At 37.1% G+C, this 19,278-nt stretch overlaps 3 protein-coding genes across 8 annotated transcripts in view; 1 reads left to right on the top strand and 2 right to left on the bottom strand.

Moving 5' to 3' along the window:
• The window catches only part of clec16a (C-type lectin domain containing 16A), a 38,174-nt gene extending 26,257 nt beyond the window's left edge, over nucleotides 1-11,917 (bottom strand). The window contains exons 1-10 of one of the 4 annotated variants that reach the window (XM_024271323.2): nucleotides 11,594-11,917; nucleotides 10,975-11,103; nucleotides 10,634-10,767; nucleotides 9,144-9,292; nucleotides 6,373-6,478; nucleotides 5,464-5,469; nucleotides 4,244-4,367; nucleotides 3,797-3,971; nucleotides 3,324-3,374; nucleotides 1,549-1,665 (exon numbers count right to left, since the gene is read on the bottom strand). In XM_024271323.2, the coding sequence (XP_024127091.1) occupies nucleotides 1,549-1,665; nucleotides 3,324-3,374; nucleotides 3,797-3,971; nucleotides 4,244-4,367; nucleotides 5,464-5,469; nucleotides 6,373-6,478; nucleotides 9,144-9,292; nucleotides 10,634-10,767; nucleotides 10,975-11,103; nucleotides 11,594-11,667 (1,065 nt within the window). In that variant the 5' untranslated portion in view covers nucleotides 11,668-11,917. The remainder of the gene's footprint in view (nucleotides 1-1,548; nucleotides 1,666-3,323; nucleotides 3,375-3,796; nucleotides 3,972-4,243; nucleotides 4,368-5,463; nucleotides 5,470-6,372; nucleotides 6,479-9,143; nucleotides 9,293-10,633; nucleotides 10,768-10,974; nucleotides 11,104-11,593) is intronic. The other 3 variants (XM_024271320.2, XM_024271322.2, XM_024271321.2) reach the window with 3 other exon arrangements.
• Nucleotides 11,918-12,022: 105 nt separating this feature from the next.
• dexi (Dexi homolog (mouse)) lies at nucleotides 12,023-14,315 on the top strand. The gene is made up of 2 exons (XM_024271327.2): nucleotides 12,023-12,822; nucleotides 12,896-14,315. The coding sequence occupies exon 1, from the start codon at nucleotides 12,454-12,456 to the stop codon at nucleotides 12,721-12,723; it is 270 nt and encodes an 89-aa protein (XP_024127095.1). The 5' UTR covers nucleotides 12,023-12,453; the 3' UTR covers nucleotides 12,724-12,822; nucleotides 12,896-14,315.
• Nucleotides 13,928-19,278, bottom strand: part of ciita (class II, major histocompatibility complex, transactivator) — a 28,890-nt gene continuing 23,539 nt past the window's right edge. For all 3 annotated transcript variants that reach the window (XM_036213331.1, XM_024271856.2, XM_036213332.1), the window contains exons 15-22: nucleotides 18,256-18,435; nucleotides 18,112-18,183; nucleotides 16,637-16,717; nucleotides 16,478-16,561; nucleotides 16,323-16,406; nucleotides 16,139-16,222; nucleotides 15,826-15,909; nucleotides 13,928-15,184 (exon numbers count right to left, since the gene is read on the bottom strand). In XM_036213331.1, coding sequence (XP_036069224.1) covers nucleotides 15,115-15,184; nucleotides 15,826-15,909; nucleotides 16,139-16,222; nucleotides 16,323-16,406; nucleotides 16,478-16,561; nucleotides 16,637-16,717; nucleotides 18,112-18,183; nucleotides 18,256-18,435 — 739 coding nt within the window. In that variant the 3' untranslated portion in view covers nucleotides 13,928-15,114. The remainder of the gene's footprint in view (nucleotides 15,185-15,825; nucleotides 15,910-16,138; nucleotides 16,223-16,322; nucleotides 16,407-16,477; nucleotides 16,562-16,636; nucleotides 16,718-18,111; nucleotides 18,184-18,255; nucleotides 18,436-19,278) is intronic.

The raw sequence follows: 19,278 nt of genomic DNA, 5'->3' as shown, positions 1-19,278 counted from the left end.
TAAAAAAACAAAACAAAAACAAAAAAAAAAAAAACAAGCCCCCAAGCCCCACCTGTCTGCCTTTTTATCTGCTAATAAATCAAATCAAATAAAAAAAAAACAATGGACGTGGATTCAAAACTAACATGCAGGAAGGTGGGAGGGTTTTATATTAGTGCGATTGTTTTAATAGTCGACTAATCACCGATTATTTTTTCTGATTGGTCGACTAATTGGGTCATGTTCAATCTGGATATAAAGCACGCATCTTAACCATCATTAACTTTAAACTAACTAAAAATAAAGACAATTAGGATGATATTTATTAAACTTGTAATGAATCATGCAGCTTCTGTCCTTCATTAGTTTCTGGTATTAAAACAAGATTAAATCAAATGAGGTCAGAATCTGAAACAAGGAACTATTTTTCTCAAAAGATAAAGTTTTGGTCTCACTAGCTCAAATATTTTGAAAAAAAGGTCATTTTTTGGTGCTGAACGCCCACAACTTTGTTCAACTTCACTACATTCTGACTCCATATAATATAAAGTAATGACTAATCGACGGTTAAATTAGTCGTCGACTATTTTAAATAGTCGATTAGTCGTAGATTAGTCGACCAATAGTGGCAGCGAAATTTTATACTTCACATCACCTTAACGTAATTACATGGATGGGTACGAACAGATTACCTTTATCTTATATTTTTTAAATATATTCATTCTTATTATTATGAGTTATTTGTCTTGAACAAGCATCAAGAACTCAGGACCATTTCCGCAGATGAAACTTCAAACTGCAGGTTGGGTTTGGGTATAGCTGTCTCCTTTTGTGGTAAACCATGATTGTTGAAACACCAAGCCTCCACAGATTCACTGAAAATGTAGGCCGCTTCTCTCAACAGCCACAGATTAGGTGCATGCGCGCGCACACACACAAGCACACACAGCCACAGAGAATAATCTGAAAGGGTTCTCAGAAACGCTCACTACTTCATCACGCCCACCTGGGTTTACAGACAGATGGTCAAAAGATTTCGGGGCTGTGAGGGAAGGGAAACCAAATCAAAAGAACTAGAAAAACGGAAGAGGCTAAGAGAAAACGAGAGTTGAGGGGAATCATGTCAGGGGGAGAAAAGGGGATAGAAGAGTGGGGGGAGTTTGAATACATTTGAAAAAACTTACAGGGAAATAAAATGAGAAACTGAAAGAAACCAAAAGTAGTTCTTTGAAAGAACTTTAAAAATAAGATCTGAATCCTAGAAGAAGAGTTGAAAAAAAGGAACAAGGTTAAAACAACGTAATCTAAAACAACTGGCCTTGATGTGGGTGAATCATGGAGAAACCAATGAGGCTCCGATCTCATCACCACCCACAGACACTTCTGGAAGTGTGTGTGTTCATGCGGTCGCATGCGTCGATGTACATTTCTTGTATAAGAAATGTACTTCCAGTGCCCTTGTGTTTGCCTTTCTATGTGTGAGCCTACAGCACGACGTACCAAGTGTTATCCTTCAAAACATTGGTGTGTAAACCACTGGAGCAGTTAGCTGCATGGAGGGTGCGTTACCGCGCTCTTGTGTGAGCTGTGCACGTCTGTCTGAGAGCTGAAGACAGACAGGTCTCCGTTGAGGATCACGTCTGCGAGGGCGTTGACCAAAGGTTGATAGTGGATGATCAGAAACACCTGGAAAAAAACATTGACAAAGATTGGTATGTATACATTCACCAAATAACCAGTGGTCTGCTTAAAATAAAAAATAAAAAATAAATAAATAAAAAATTGTTCTCTTGTATTACCATATTTTTCACACTTTGAGGCACATTTGTTGTCGATTTTAAGAGGTGTCTTTTTATCATCTATTACAAACAGGTTAGGAATGTAGGGGAAAATTTGATTCAGCAATGTATAGAGGTATTTCATTTAGTGATACTAGTATCAATTTAAAATGCTGACAAGACAACATTTAATTAATTATTTAATTATTTTATTTAGCCTTTAAGTACAGGGACAGAAATACAAGAAGTAAATAAAGTTATGTCTCTACATATTTGGTCAAAGCGTCTTAAGTAAAGGATAATGCCTCTAGAGGTGTTCATTATCAGAAATGAATGGATGACATGGAGGCATGACCCACATAACGTGGAGGACAGTTGAAATCTAGCATGGACTGTACATAAGAACTGGACTGAGTGACCTCTCCCCCCTTGCATTCCAAACAGGAAGTACCTGCTGGTTCCAAGAAGCTAAAATCCCTTCGACTCAAACCAATCACTGCTTACTATATGCAGTCAATGTGGAAAATGAACTCCGCTTGAAGGCTGCTGACAAAGTTCATTAGTTCAAATTAAAAAGAGCTTCAGCAATAAAAACTAAAAAAAACGTGACATCTATTAAATACTAAAGTAAGCAGTCCTACACATCAATTAGATTGAAATTGTTTGATTTGCAAATTAAATCAAGATTTTTGAAAATTAAAGGTGTGTATTTACTTCTTGCATATAAAAATTAAGCGGATCCCTGGTCTAAAAAAGACCATTTTAAGGACCGTCCAGAAGCAGCCAACATGTTTGGTTGAATGTTTCTGTAGAAGCTCTTTTTTAGGTCGTATGTCATTGTGCTCTTTTCATTCAGGATAAGGAGGGCGGACACTATTTGTGCTAAATGTGCATCCTCGATAACTGTCTCCTGAAATTTCATCTCTTGTGGTTGCAGCAAGTATCAAAGGCCAACCTATGAAACATGTAGATGATGTGAAACTCTTGGGAGTTGGTAGCTTTCAGGCTACAGCACACTCTTTCATTTCTTATCAGAACTGAGAACGCAGAAGCCACCTTCAGTCTGAGCGTCATGAATCTCTGTCAGTAAATCTTCATATTCCCTTTTTTCCTTTAATGTTAGTATAAAAACTGCAAAAAAAATACTAAATGGTTTAGAAGCAATTTGATATTTCCTTGTTTTATTTCATGCTTTAAAGACCCACTCTAAAGATTAAATTGTGTTTTTAGCAGTATTAAAACCACGTAAAAAAAAAATGGTTGATCTGATGCTGAACTTTATTAACTTTCACTTGTCCACCAGGAGGCAGTACATAGCTGGAATACAAATGAGAGCATTATTTGATTAAACCTGAAGGCCTAAATGTCTTTTTGAAGTAAAAAGAAAAAGATTCGGCAAATGATACAACAGAAGTTAAAGCTTTAAAGACATTATATAACAGCAGTTTGGTTCTCTATGAAAATCATAAAATGAATTAAACCCATCCTGAGGCTTTGAAAAAGGTGATTAACATAAAGAATCAGCAAGGTGGTTTGGTCATGACTGCAGTTAGACGTGCTGCTTACTTGAGACAGCAGGTAGAGAGACACCTGAGGGTTAATCTTCCGTTCTTCAGACTGAGGAAATGGAAAAACAAAAAAAACGGTTAGAAAATGACCACATTTGATCGTTTTAATGTTATGACTAATTCAATACTTTCCAACAAATAGAGGTACGTGTGTAAGTGGTAAATATAAGAACATGGGAACAATGCTGTCAAACGTGAAAGGAGAAGTTTCCCCTTTTTTTAAAGACGTTTAATAAAATAAAATTCAGTGTTGCTGAGCGAGAGTCAAGTATCTGTGTGAAAGGTTACATAACTAAAAAGATTATGACAAAAAAAACAATAAAATATTACCAAAAGAGTGTTGGTAATTCAATATAAAGGAAGACAAGAAGTAAAAAATAATAAAAAGGACACAAAAACACATTATATTTTATAATAACATGCATAATATGGACCCTGGTGAGTTTGGAGGTGTGCTTGTGCGTAACGTACCGTCTCAGGACAAACCAAGGAGTAAACGTAGAGCGGCAGGAAGAGGCGGTTAAGGAGGTGGTCGGTTAAGACGTCGTTCAGGAATTCACAGTTGATGATGAGGATGTCGTTCAGATAGTGGAGATGGTCGAGATGCTCCGCTACCAGGTCACTCAGCTTCCCTTTGTTCTTATGTCTGAGGTAGATGCAGACAACAGGTAATCAGACAGTAGATAACACCTGTTCTTACTTTTTTTTTTCTTCCTGCTCAGAGGATAAAGCTAATATTCCTGACACAAGCCTGACCTCTAGTGGCCATAGCAGCAGCCTGCAAGAAGAACTATCAAGGCATCTTCATCATCAACATTGTCAAATTAAAACAGCAGCAGAAGAGCACAGAACAAGTCAACCATTATGGCTTTTACATAAAACAAATCTAGAAAAAAATAAAGAAAAAAATGAACCTACTCTTCATCCGTCTGAACACACTTATCCAGCTCGATGACGTGGCTGCCGATAAACCACACCAGGTTACTGAAATATGGGACTGCAGTTTTATCCCGAATGTAGTGCAGCATGTGCTGGTTGTCCACTGGAGGAGAAGAGAGGGGAGAACAGCCTTTAAAGCTCAAACCAATCAAATGTGCAACTTCAATCATGAAAAGATCCTAAGTAAAATATGAGCAGAAGCTTAAAAAGCATTTTGGTTTTACAAACAAATCCAGCCTCAGCTATTAAAGAAAATTAAACATTTATTTTAAAAACAAATGTTCCGTTTGTCGGTTGGTAAATTTTAATGTCAGGTTTTAAGTTACACTGTTTTTTTTTTTGTTTAGACTTAGACTTAGACTTAGACTTAGCTTTATTAATCCCTTTGGGATGGCACCCTTGGGGAAATTAAGTCTTTCAGCAGCTTACAGGGTATACATAATAAAAAATAAAAATCTCACAATGTACAATGTACATATACATGATAAAAAAATCTCAATGTACAGTAATAACAATGAAGAGGCAAAGAAGTACGACAGCGTAAAGAGCGTTTAAAAAGGTAAAAAAAAAAAGGTTTACATCAAAAGCATAAAGGTAATAAAAAGCCTCAACTCCAATGTATTCAGATTCTTCAAATGATGTTTTCTGTGTCTGCTTTTAAAAAATGACAACAGGCACAAAAAATCTGAAAAGAAAGAAATGAATGGATCTCTGTATCCAAACACCATAAAAACTCTTGAATATATTTTTTTCTACAAGCTCAAACTGAGGATTCTGGCAACAAATGAGCAGCCAAAATATGAACAAAGCGGAAGTGAAAGATCTACCAGAAATACTAAAATAAAATTAAAAAAAACCTCAGCCAATATATGAGGTCAGTCTTTAACAGTTCTACTCATAAAATAATAAATTAGAAGACGAAAAAAAGAATGTACATGCGTAAATGACCAATCACAGCACATTTGAAAGCTACATTCAAATACACCGTTAGGAACAAACAGGGCTGGGTTACAACAAACAATGACAAATCCACTTGAAAAATAGTAAAAACAAATCATTAACAGCTGAAATAAAACTGAACTGTTTGGCACCCAAGCATTAGAAAAGTAAAGAAGCACCGACTCAGCGTTTTTGTTGGGGAACCCAGCCCTGAGAGAAAAAAAAAACAAAAAAACACTGAATGAATGGAACCAACTTACATGAAACTGCAGTTAGGCAGATGGGGTGCGTAGAGGAGGAGGAGGAAAGAGACAAGAAGAAGAGGAAGAGCAGGAGGAGTAGTTGGAGAGGGGAAACAGACACAAGGGTTAATGTGAGTACGGGGGCGTTTGTGGCGTGGTGGCGGGCAGCAAATACCGCAAACCATAGGAGCCAATAGGAGTTTCAGTGACACGCAGACATGTTGGGGTCATTTCTAGATTCTTTAACAGTTAAAAAGCTAAACAAATTTTAAAGGAGACAAATCTGTGCGGTAGCTGAACTTATTATTCAAGTTCTTTTTTTATTTGTTGAGGAGCATGATTCAAGAATTTAGATGAAAAAAAAGTTCAATTTCCATCTATAAAAGCTTTTGCTCCAAAAAAGTTAAGAGTATTAAAAAAATAAACATTCTAAGTGAGGTTTTCTGTCAGTAAATCTTCATATTCCCTTTTTTCCTTTAATGTTAGTATAAAAACTGCAAAAAAAAAAAGACAAAATGGTTTAGAAGCAATTTGGTATTTCCTTGTTTTATTCCAGGCTTTAAAGACCAACTCTAAAGAGAAAATTGTGTTATTAAATTATTAAAACATTTTAAAAAATGGTTGACCTGATGCTGAACTTTATTAATTTTCATTTGTCCACCAGGAGGCAGTACATAGCTGGACTACAAATGAGAGCATCTCAACTCTTGTGCCACAAACACAGACCTGAATGAACTGTATGACATCAAAGGCTGCTACATGACAAAAACCACACAAAAAAGGCCACAACAGTCTTTTAGGATGGTTAAGGGGTCACCGGTTAGTCATGCTCATGCACTACCAGAAGCAGCATGAAGTGGTTAAAAAGCTTCAAGATAAGGCGGGTAGGAAGTCCTCGTGAGCCACGGCCGGCCCGCCGTCACTCACCTTTGTAGACGTTGAGTGTGATGGTGCGGACTGCAATGCGGACCATGCTTTCTGGGTGGTTGAAAAACTTAATGGCTTCGGTGTACAGGGCAAAGTCATTAGTGTGCTGTGTGTGGGAGACAGAGAGGGGGCGCCGGTGAGCAACACATCACACCGTCGCTCTCAGGTGGATTGAGCACAGAAAGAGGAAAAACGGCAAAAATAACATCTTAAAGTCCCCACTCCTCCAATCACATCTTTTTTTTCTACTTTAAAATCCTTCCCAGTGATCTATTAACTAGGATTATGACGTTTTTTGCCAAAAATCAAAAAGTCCTTGTTGTTTTTTAAGACATTTTATGCACAGTGGCAGTAGATCATTAGAAACACAATTTTGGTTTGTGGGCGGGACTGTTGGCACAGACAAACCCGCCCCTCTCCCCGTCGCTGAGAGCTCTGTTTGCACGCTTAAGCTAGCATTAGAGGTGCAAAAATAGCAATGAGCAATACTGGATCAATGCAGTCATGCAGTTCTGAGCCAGAATTGTAATTCGCGACAGCACGAGTGTGGGACACACATCATGTCTCGCACACCTAATTGTTAACGGGCCAGGATACACGCAGGGGGAGGGTACACTTCGGTACGCCCATTTCAGTAGCTGTCATTAATCTGAGCATTTTCAAGCATTTTTTGACCTGACACGGTTTGAATTAAGAGAAACTCAGAAATGCAGATTTAATTGTAAATTCGTTAATATTGGTCCTTTACAAATGCTACAAGATGTTAAAAACACCAAAAAAGAGGATTTTCTTTGGAGTGTGTCTTTAATACCAGTACTTTTAATACTAATTAATTAAAAACCCATCCCCAAATGGTGTTTTTGGTGTAAGATGAACTCCTGCCACTCTGCAGAAACTAGGTCTTTGAAAACATTTTTTTTATTTTTGGCTAAAAACAATAATCAGAATTAAAAGACCACTGGGAATGCTTTTGCAATAGATCAAACAATCATGGGAGTGGGACTTTAACAATTTTCATCATTAGGTTTTTTTTCCAAAAATTAAGAGCTTTGACACTAAAAACGTGAGAAGTGTGGGTAAAGAACAAACTTAAGATTTATAGTGAAAGTGAATGAACAAATATGCACAAGTAACCAACTAGTTAATTAGTTAACTAGTTAATTAATTCTCCTCATCTCCAGTCCAAACAGGTTGTACTCAGAAACCTAAACCCTGCTGAACTGTCTTTCCATCTCTGTGTGCTTGAACCAGATTCTCCACCTTCCCTCATTTGCTGTGACCTCCACATAATCACAGTGAATGAGGGAAATGACCCTGGAGCCAAAGCCAGAGAAAGAGCTTGAATTAGAGTACGGTATAACGATTAAAGACAGCGCACTAGAATTAGAGATTTGTAAAAAATAAATAAATAAATAATACAATTCTTACAAAAACAAACTATAATACTCCACCAAAATACTACAAGTATAACCTTTTGAACAAATACTTTTTACTTTATTAACCCAGTTTTAGGTCTCAAGAAATACATTTGCTCACGAGCATATTTTTTTTACCATTTGCTCTGAAGCTACGTTCACACTGGTTTTGGCAACGCACATTCAAGCGCACACTTCCAATCAAAAGCCTATGTAAACATGCAATAACGCCCATTTTGGGTTTAAGGCTCTCATGTTCACGCGTAGCTACGCTAGCTTCTACAACTGTTTTGGGGCTCTACGTACAAAAGCGTGGCCACCAAACACGAGTTGAAAGTTAAACCATGTCTAACGAAATCAGTGACTTGATTTGGTAGTGACGCATGTGTAGCGACCATTTTAATTCACAGAAGTGTCAACCGTTTGAAAATTATTCATGGAGGAAAAATTAATAATCGCAGTTTACGCTTGAACGGGATTCTAGGACACCGAGTCTTTGATATATCGACGTAGAGCTGTGAATGAAAAAGCCTGGAGCAAAATTCACCAGATTTGCTCCTTTTTGACATTTTGCACCAAACCTCCTCCAACTGTAGTTGGCAGACAGTAAACGAAAAAGGAAAGAAAAGAAGAAGAAAGAAAGAAGCTGCGTTCTGATTGTCCAGTACAACTATTTAGTGTGTTCTTGAAAATGTGTCAAATGCCTGGTATGTACATAGCTTACGAGAGAAAAGATGAATAAATATTACTGAAAAATATGCAAAACTGCATGTAAATATATTTCAATACAGCACCTGGAAAAATGTGAAGTCTTGACTAAAAAGTCTATTTTTTTCTTGTTTACTTGAAGTAATTTAGCATGTAATAAAAGCTCTATGATATTGTAAGTCTGGCATTGGCTGCAGGAAAACATCTACCTTTAACAGTACACCAATAACTTTCCCCTGTCCACACATGCCGGTGCAAAGAGAAACAAACACTTCTGGAAAATAAAGAATAGATTAACAGTTGAGATGGGTAACATCCATTACTGAAATTAAAAAAAAATGTAAATTTCATCAAAAATGACTAAGAAAATGTTTATAAAACTACCACTTCTTCATTTTCTTCATCAATTTAAAAATGCATGAACAATAAAGTTAAGGTAACCTATCAAGGTTCAGTGTATTGCACAGAATCGCATTTAGCATGTGAATGGAGAACCAGAGGGTTGAACCCCCAACCCTTACACCTGACAGACGACTTTTGTGTATTTTAGAATTTGCCTAAGTTTCATCTAATCATTTCATCTTATTGTCTGCACGAGACGGTATTGTCGTTGACACTTCTGTAGAAGCCGCGACACCACAGCCTCACCTCATTGTAGAAGAAGTGCACAGTGTGGTTGTTGAGTTTGAGTGACAGCGTCTTCAGGAAGGAAATATAATAAGCCATGATCTCCTCATCTGAGAAGTCAAACTTGTGGACGATGATGGAATTGACATGATTGTTGGACAGAAGATAATCTGCAACCAGAGAAGAATTTAAAGTTAGTTGCTAAAATAGTTTCAAGAAGATAATAGAGATTCTAATCGTTTGACTTTCTTGAGATATAAAACAACAATAGCGTCATAAAACATTATTTATACAATTTGTAAAACTAAGCAGCTGCTCCAGATTCACGTTTCTATTACTTTAACCTGGTAAAAGTCTATTTACATACCCCCATCAAAATATCTCTAAAGCTAAAATGTTTTATGTACCTCAAATGTGTAACTAACTTTAGTACAAACTCCACTTAATATCATTTTTTGTGTATGCAGCTGTTATTGCTTCTCAAAATTATAAATAGTCCTCAAACCCAGCAATCTTGAAGTAGCGCATCAGACGTATGTGTCATTGTCATGAGACCTAACAATTTTAGGGCATTGCTTGCTAAATTGAAAACATTTTAAAGTCCCACTCCAGTCATCTTTGATTCACTTTCGGTGTTCTCAGTGGGCTTTTAATTATAACTATGTGGTTTTTAGCCAAAATTTAAAAACCTGTGTCGCTATCTAAGGCATATTTTCTGCAGAGTGGCAGTGGTTGATTAGAAATTCACCTCTGAGGTTTGGGTAAAACTGTTGGGGTAGATTAACACCGCCCCCACTTCCCATCACCCATTTGTTTACACAGTATGGGAGCTATCCTGCTGTACAGTTTTTAACCAGGTTCCAGCTCGGACGAGAAAAAACAAAACGTGCATGGATCTATTTGTCTGCAAGTGGGTACATAACAGCATTGATTTTGTAGCCCGCCTAGCGTACTTTCTACTTTACAAATACAATCTTTTTCAAACTGCATTTTTCTGTCTGCTCCTGATTCATGAATTGAATAAATAAAAAAAAACTCAGAATTTAAATTTCAAACTAAATTTTATTTTTACATGTCCTCTATCATGAGAAAAATGCCACAAGGACATGTTAGAAACACCAAAATTTTGATTGGATAGGGACTTTAAAGTTTTAGCAGCACACAGCAGTAACATAATTCCCTCATGCGCTGGAATATTGATGAGTCGCGCTGGGCTTCTGAAGGTCTCATCTTCCCAAATAACGACAGACTTCCTGACAAACAGCTCATTTTTGTCACCTAACAACAGAATTGTAGCACTAGCATCTAAAAATGCTAATCAAGTGTGCTTAATAAATCAATATCATACAAGTATAAAAATATCTGAAGCAATCAAAGTTTGAAGCTTGGAGAAATAAAAACAAAACTTCGATTTGTCTTTCATTTCTTAGCATATTAAGCAGTTAAAGTAGGACAGATGCCACCACTGATCCATCTGTATTTTGTCCACATAAGTGAGTGTCAACACTTACATAGGGAAGTCTCATGGCTGATGTTTTCAAACAGTATGTTGAGGGTTTGGAGGAGCTGGACACAGACGTAGCGACCAGACTTCTGACGCAGGATGTTCAAGAAGAAGGCAAACATATTCTTCTCCAGAAAAAAACTGGAAATCCACAGAAAAACATAAAAAAAAAAATAGTACATGATATACATCAATTTAAACTTAAATGTTTTTTTCTAGCACTGCTTTGTCCCTATCTGTTATATAATTATATAATGAACAAGTTCATTAACATGCAAGATATGTCCAAAAATGTTGTTGTGACTCCAAAGCTGATTTCTGAAAGAAGAAATACCGGCTGGGACTTACTCAAAGACGGAGCTGTCATTCTGATCTCCCCAAATAAGGATTTCTGTGATGGAGCGGATGGTTTCTACAAGTAAGTTACGATTGTTGTCTGTCACAGTGGTGTTTTTTGTCAGGACATGGTACATATATCTGTAAAATAAATAAATATAAAATGAAATACATGAATGGGAGAAAGATGCACATCCGATTGTCAAATCTCAGTTCTGTTTAGTTGTTGAATAAATTGAAATTCTGCTAAACTCACTTGGCTAGCAGAATTGTTTGCTAACACTTCAAAATTATAATTTTACTATCGTCTCTCTAAATTAAATAAAAAAAATATTAACCACATCTATATACATTTTACAAATCAAAATGTTTTAAAAAAACCGAGAATGTAACAACCAACAGCAGAAAAAAAAATGTTATACATTTAGAATCGTTTACAAGCTAGCTAATGTTTTATTGAGCAAAACAAAAATGAGGCAACAGTTGCATTTAACGTTTTAATGTTCGACAAGAAAAATAAAAGCACCAGCTTTTAAATTTTTTTTAAATATATTGCTGGGCAATTCATATTTTACGTTTTATACGAATATTTCAGAAGCTAGCATTAGCTAGTGTTATGCTAATTACTCACTTCAAATGGTCCAGGGAGTGGATGTTCTTTGCTTTACCCTGTCCTCCAACCCAGCTACGAGAGCGCCCGAACATGGTTGTAGTTTAAAGGGGGTAAATTCTCTGATAGGCACGAAATTTAACAAAAATTAGCGTCTGCATCCATACGGAAATCTCCTCAACAAGCAGAGGTGATACTGTGAAAGGCGGAGACGGCGGAGTAAAAAAAAGAAAAAGAAGTCATTACGTAACATGTCCTCGTTTTCCTTGGATTCGGGAAATGTAGTTTAAAATCAGATCGCCAACGTTGACAATTGAACTACAGAACGTCTGCTAGCTGTGACGACTAAAACTGGCGACTGCTTTCCTATTCGCTTGTTCCAATGATTGACACTTATTTGGCCTATCAGATCATAGCTCCCGGGGGCATTAGCCAATCAAGTGCCAGAATCTTTTGCGTCACTCTTGTTGTCCCTGTTTTGATGCAGCAAGGCTGGAATGTTAGAGGGGACATTTCGCCTTTTATATACATATAAATTCACCCATGGAATGTGTTCGTGGACGTGAGCGCACAATTTTAGGCAGGTTTGTTTGGAATATTCTTGCATATTCTTTATTTTAATTGAAGCCAGCTGGCATGACGTGACTTGTAAAGCCAATGCCAAAAAAACTCGTTAAGCTAACGAGATATTTATTTCAGTTTATTATTAGCAATGAACGTATCGCCGGTTAACTTCCACAACCCCTTGACGTCTGGGCCGTATAGATAAACGAGCACCGGAAGGCCGCTCAGGACGAAATGGACACTCCGGGCCCAAAGCAGTAAATTATATCGCGACTGATAGTTAGCAAACACGAGCCCTGGTTGCATCCCTTTCTTCTATGACACAGCCAGTTTATGCCCAGCTAGATTCGGTGGAATCGCTTTTGGACGAACTCCCATATATGTTTTATTTGGGCCTATTTTTTGTGAACGTCCTCATCCTCTACTATGCCTTTCTGATGGAGTACATCGTCCTGAATGTGGGGATAGTGTTCCTGCCTGAGGACATGGACCAGGCGCTGGTGGACCTCGGGGTGCTGTCCGACCCGGCTTCCGTACCCTACGACACAGACACGGAACTGGACGTTTTCGAGGGCTACCTGGAATGACAAGAAAGTGGGGGGATGAAGCACCTGTGGAGGCCAGGACTGTGGGGGAAATGGCCTCAAACGTGGACTCTGATGCAGAATCTTTTGGAGGCTCCAAAAGTATGAGGTTATAGCACTTTGGAGTGCTTATATTTGCAATTCTGGTACAAAACTTTGTGTTTTATGCCCACAGGTTGAGGCAGAGGTCCGATGTGGCCCTCCAACCATGAGAATGCAGGATCTGAATTGACACTTCGGATCCTTGATGAGGACACAGGCGGTGCAGGATTTTCCTCATGCATTCTGTTCCAAGCTTTCTTTTGGCAGTTCACAGACTGAATTTGACTGCACTGAGAGCTAGCTTACAGTGGATGCTCCTCGCTGGATTCATAGCTACTGCTTTAGGTGGCTCCTTCATCCTCAAGATCTAGATCTTTCATATTGAATCAGGGATGTTCACTCCCAGCTGCAATCACGAAATCTGGTGTGCTGGGAAGACACAAACCGGCTGTGAAGACGGGGGTGTGATGCTCCAAACTGAAGGAAAATGAATTTAAACGTCAAGAACGAGTGGTTTTTAGATCTATGAAAAATAATCCAGTTCAAGATTAATCAGAGATCAAAAACAAGATCCTATATTTCAGTTTATCATTTATTTTACTGCAAGATGAATGATTTTTTAGGTGACAAAGTGGTTTTTACTAAAGCCAAGAAAAATGTTAGGTTTCAAATTCTTTGTATGTTTAAAAGCAATAATTAAAGTAAAGCAAAGGGGTTTGTTTTCTTTACGTATGCAAGAAGACAAACGCGTACCAGTGTTTTTCCATATTTTTACACTTTATACTGTCAGTGCTGCAGATCCAGGAGCAGCTGAAACCTAGCTTAAGAGCCAACACATTGGCTAAGGAAGTTTTATTTGGGGGATTTTTATTCTGAATGCACGAAAAAAAACCCAAAAAAATCCATAAAATAGGCGCACGTGCATGTTTCACGATACAACTACAACCCAGGTGGTGCAGCTGGTGGTGATTCAGTCATTCATTTTGCTCGCCCTGTCACCTAAATTATAGCTATTTCCAGGGTCACTCTGCAATAAGTCAAGAAAAAGAGTGGAGTGGTTGCCTAGTGTGTGAATGTAAAACATATTTTCATAGAGTAATATGCCATGTGGATGCTAATTTGGATGCCTTTAAGCAATATTTTATTATTTAAAATATATTTTTTAATGGGAGCCAGATTCCACAATTTAGGGTTTTTATTTTTCAAATTAAAAGTTTCTCAATCTCAAGATATAAAAAAAACTCTACAGATACTGATATTTTTGAAAAAACTGATTGTTTTTAAGGGCAGTACAAGAAAACAATGTTAATAAACAGTATTATTATTCTTAAAAATATTCCTGTCCATCTTTTGTTTTGTAAAATGAATGGAAACGAGGTGATAAGAGTGTTTACTTTGATCTTTTGACCATCATCAGCATACAGCTTTATGCGGCGTTTCTGTTCACCATCCTGCTCTGCCTTATGGCAGATGTATGCACATTCTCCAATGACCTAATGTGAGAAATTTCTATTTTCTGATCTGTATTTAATAAAGTTGTAAGTGAAAGACAACTTCTGTGTTGGTGTTATGTTGTTTGTCCACAAGAGGGAGCTAGCGCACAGCAGAACAATGGCACAGTCGCCTTGAACTTCATTAAACTTTTTAAAAGTAAAGAAGAAGCAAAGGGAAAGAGAAATTAAAACAGTTTAAAGAAAAAGCAACACAAATTTTATTTATTCATTCATTTTTAAGTCAGATTTTCTTCTACAAGAGGTATTTCTTGCAGCCGTAAAAAAAAAAAAAAAAAAAAAAAAATGTAACCTGGTAACATTTGATCCACTGCAATGTCAGTCTGTAAAGTGTTGGCAGCAACTCTAAAAGTTATGGAGCAAACAGCGACAGACAACTGCTATCAAAGGTCAATTTGATCAAAAATGAAGAATAGAAATCCTTCATTTAAGGAAGTGAAAGATGGTTTTAAATAAAACCCAAACTGTAAAGTGAACAAACATTGCAATTTTTAAAGTGCAACAAATAGTTTTTTAAAAGTCAAACAACTTTTTTACAAAATTTACACAAGTTGGCAATCATTTAAAAATGTAACAGCAGAAACACTGAAAAAAGCACAAACATTGTAGTGAAAAGTTTTGCTTTTTGAGTTGGAATAAAGTCATAATACACTCAGACAAGACCAAAGATGTGTTCATCTCTTAAAAAAAAAAAAAACAATTCATTTGGTGACCTGGTAAAGAAAGCAGCAATTGTTGATGATTGTAGTGCAGCCAGTCCTGAAATTCTTCTGGATCTCATTTCTTGAGAGATTCTTTAATTTTTTTCTGGCACAGCTTAAAAAATAAAAGGTTCCTATAGCTAAAGGATGCGACTGTCCTGGCGTTGAAGTCTTTCAAAGACTCCATATGGGATACACTGGTTCCACATCCTGTCAAGATATGAGACAAAAAAAAAATCAAAATTGAGACTAAGACCAGGTTTATATTTCATAGCGATTTGTTGTTGCTTGGGTCACAAAGTCATCGGAAGAGAATCACCACGATCGCTGCGGAGTTTTTATTTCAAAATTTTGTTCTCATGTTAGAGTCATATTCACCAGTGGGTTAATTACGGTTAGGTAGTGTTACTAGTTACGGTTACGGCTAGGAATCCTCTGGTTTGCAGTTTATGCAGTTACAGTTGCAACATTTCTGCTTCCAGCTAATGATGAGTTTAATGATGTGTTTGGGCGCCATCTTGTCTGCAACTAGGTCCCCCTCACCAAGCCCAGCCTCCTGCATATTGGGTCCTCCACCTCCAATTCCTGACTAAAATAGTTTGCATTTGAAAAAAAAACAGAATCTTAAAGATCCCTTTTTATCACAATGGATAAATTATCAACAAACAGAAATACTAGGTTTAAAAAGTATAAATATCTTTCAGAAGTTTGTCGTGACAGATAGTCACAAGCAAAATTTAGTAGGATCATCATCGCGAGGTTGCAGTAGAGACCCGATTGATGTGAGGACCAATCGCTATGAAGTATAAAGCGTGCATAAGATGTGCTATTTAGATTATATAATAGCTCACCTCAGGGTTTTAACTTTTTTACAGTCTCTCAGACTGAGCGCGAGGCTCTGCGCTCCGACACCCTGTAGCTTGTTGTAGCCCACACTGCAAAACAAAAGAAAACAAAGCATAATTAAATGTGTATATTTGCCACCTACTGACTCTTCTAGTGAGTTTGGTTACGTTTTTCGTTTAAAAAAGGGCTAAAAACTAATAATTGGAGCCACAAACTATTTTCTCAAACCATAAATTACATCAGATTTTATTTTGTGAATGGGCTTCCACCAGATTTTTGTATGCTTGGTCCCAAACAAAGACATGAGTCTGTACTCACTCCAGTTGTGTGAGGGACGGCATCTGTGGGAGGACGGCCGCCAAACTCTCTGCCCCTTCGTCGGAAATCTCATTACTGTAGAGACTGGAACGAGATACACAAAAAAAGGGGATGTGAAACTTTGCGTCTGAGGCAAGCTGTCATTTATAGATGAGAAGCGTGGGCGTATGTGTGCATTCCATACCTTAAACAGTGCAGTTTGGGTAGATCCTTCAGTGCAAGAGCCAGTTTTTTCACCCCGTGGTCTCCTATGCAGTTCTGTGACAAACTAAGACCAAAAACACGTTTTTAATCGAAGAATCAGAGAAAACACAAACCAAAGAGAAACCATGAACTCACTTTAATACTTCCAGAGAGGTGAGGGAGTCTAATACCATAGCCAGTTTATCTGCTCCTTCGTCCTCAATTTTACTTTCTTCAAGGCTGAAATGTAAAAGATTGTCATGAAACACGTCTAATAAATGCAAAAAAAAAATAAGGTTTTGTGTTTTTGCTTACTCCAAGTGTTGCAGGTTGTGCAGCCCTGGCAGAAGGTCCCATAGCTTAGGAAGAGCCAGAGGACCCTCCTCTGAACCAAGCCTGCAGAGAAAGTCGCCGTTACCATCATCTCCTTCCTCTTTTACTATGGCAGTCAAACTGTCATGTGAATTGCAATTAATTTATTAGACATTTCAGTATGTTTTTTTTTAATTGTGTTAATCTCATTTAAGTCAATTAATTGCTGATAATGTACATCTTGAAAGGCATTATCCCATGACAGTCAATTACAGAAAAAATATAATTATTAGTACTTTAATCTTGTTAAATTTTTAAATTTAAACCATTTCTCACAAAAAGCAGACTATTTCAAACATGGCATGACGCATTGGCATGGTGACAGCTACAGTCCTTGCCTCTCATCTCCTCCATCTTATGATCTCTTCTTCTCTTTTCAGTCTTCAGAATTCTCAAATTCACCAAACAGGTTAAAGCAGATTGTTTAATCTGGATCAATTGTGAAGAGAAAAAAATATAAGGATGTTTAAAAAAAAGCAACTTTTTAGCCCATTCTAGTAGTGAGTTAAAAAAATGACCGAAATGCACAATTTTGCCACTAGGTGAAACAAAGAAAAAGCAAGGCTGGACTAACAAGAGATCCAGAAATAAACAGGATATCTTGTAAGCGCGTGCTACAACTGGGTAAGATGCAGCTTAACTCAGTTCAATTTTTCATCGATTTGCACATTTATATTTTAGGCAGGGGTGTTTACATTTTTTCCGTAGCGCCCTCTTGAGTTTACTATTGGAATTGCTTTAATGTCAGATGTAAAATATTCGGTATAAAATAGAATAAACAATTAATTTTATTTGAAATCCTTTTGCCTCTGAATAAATGTGTAATGATAAGTGACTAAGCTACTATGTTAGTTGAGGCATTTTTTTCCAACTGAGAAAAAAACAAAATAAAAACAAGGCTACAGATAACAAGTTGACCATAGCTTATTTTGCTTTTATGTTACTGGTCCGGCACACTTCAGATCATTCGGGTTTAATGTGGCCCCTGGACCAAAATGAGTTTGGGTTAAAGGAAACTATAAAAACACTGATGTCTTTTCTACTGTCTTACTGTTGTGATAATCTGTAGAATAAGGTACAGTATATCAACATATTTTGGTATTTGTACAAAGTTTGTGGTCAATATATTTTCAAATTTCTCAAAAGTGTTTTTTGATGGGTTATATTAAAGCACTCTGGACCTTATTTTTTCACGTAATTGCTTAAGAAAATGTCATAAAGCCACTTTTTTAGTCATATTTTGACCTTTTACTGAGGAACAAAGTCACATTCTTTTATGAAAATAACTCAAAATTAGGTATTTTACAGCAGTTATTTGGTTAGATTTTAAATAACTTGATTCATTAATTAAATACAGGTCAAATTGAATTAATTGCATGACAGCACTATTTTCGCATTTAAATATCTGTCTAACTTACTCAAACTCCAGCTTGTGTAAGTCTTTGACGGCCGGGACCCCGTCTGCCAGGATGGAGTGGGACAACTGAGAGCTACGGCAAAAGGACAGTTAGAGCGCTGCTCTATGCGTTTGACTTGAATGGGGTCTGTGGGCGGGGCCCTACCTTTCCGAAAGCCTCTTGTTCATGTGGATGTTCACCAGTTTCTCCAGGTGCGCTATGTGACACACCTGTGTGGCCTTCAGAGGGTGGATGTGGAACTTTGACACTGCTCCCTGCAGGAGCTCCTCCTCGCCACTTTGTTCCAGCTGCTCCCAGAGGCTGATGACATCAGCGATGCACGCCCTATGGAAGACGCAAAGTTAATCTTTATCCAGAAATCTAAAAATTACTCTTTCCTGTTTTTAGTTTTCTTTTTTTTTAAGTAAAATAGGCAGATCAGTCATTCTTTAAAAGAAACACAAACATATGAAGTTATCAATTTGTCTTACTCCTATATAACCTTTTGTATCATATTTGATACACAGATTTCTGAGAGATCTATCTCATTAGCATGATCCAAATTTTCCTTAAAAACCAAATGTTTATGACTTGATTCATCTGTCCTGGCATGTAGCCCATCATCATTCCATTAGGGGCAGTAGAGGGGCTTTTCCTGCTCATTTCAAAATGGCTGCCTCCATGAAATCTCAAAAACACTTTTGGCGGGAAAAACTTTAGCTAATTTTCAAAACTTTGCAGTGAGAATAACTCATCTAGTGTTATTCACTCTTTTAAAATGACTACTTCCTGTATTGAAAGAATGCAAAATTGGTTGATAATTCGTTTTTTGTAATATAGTTACACCATGTTAAATATATGTGGATTCAATTTGAGACAGTGGGTAAATTAGGGTCATTTTTCCTGATCATTCATGTCAATATTTTCATATCTTAAACTAACATTCTTGTGGATTTCATCAACAGGTTTAAAATAAATCTTAATTCTAAAAAGATTGAATTTTCCATCATGTTTTTATGTTAATGGGGATTACAGGGTTAAAACCATAACCTTTGAACAATTTCAAAACATGTTTCACACAAATACACAAAAACAATATCCTTAAACACTAAAAGTGACATGAACATCCATTTTCTTGACCGCTTAGTCCCTTTCGGGGTCGCGGGGTGCCGGAGCCTATCCCGGCTA

The sequence above is a fragment of the Oryzias melastigma genome, linkage group LG8, assembly GCF_002922805.2.
Source record: "Oryzias melastigma strain HK-1 linkage group LG8, ASM292280v2, whole genome shotgun sequence".
NCBI lineage: Eukaryota > Metazoa > Chordata > Actinopteri > Beloniformes > Adrianichthyidae > Oryzias > Oryzias melastigma.
This window is presented reverse-complemented; position numbering and strand designations above follow the sequence as displayed.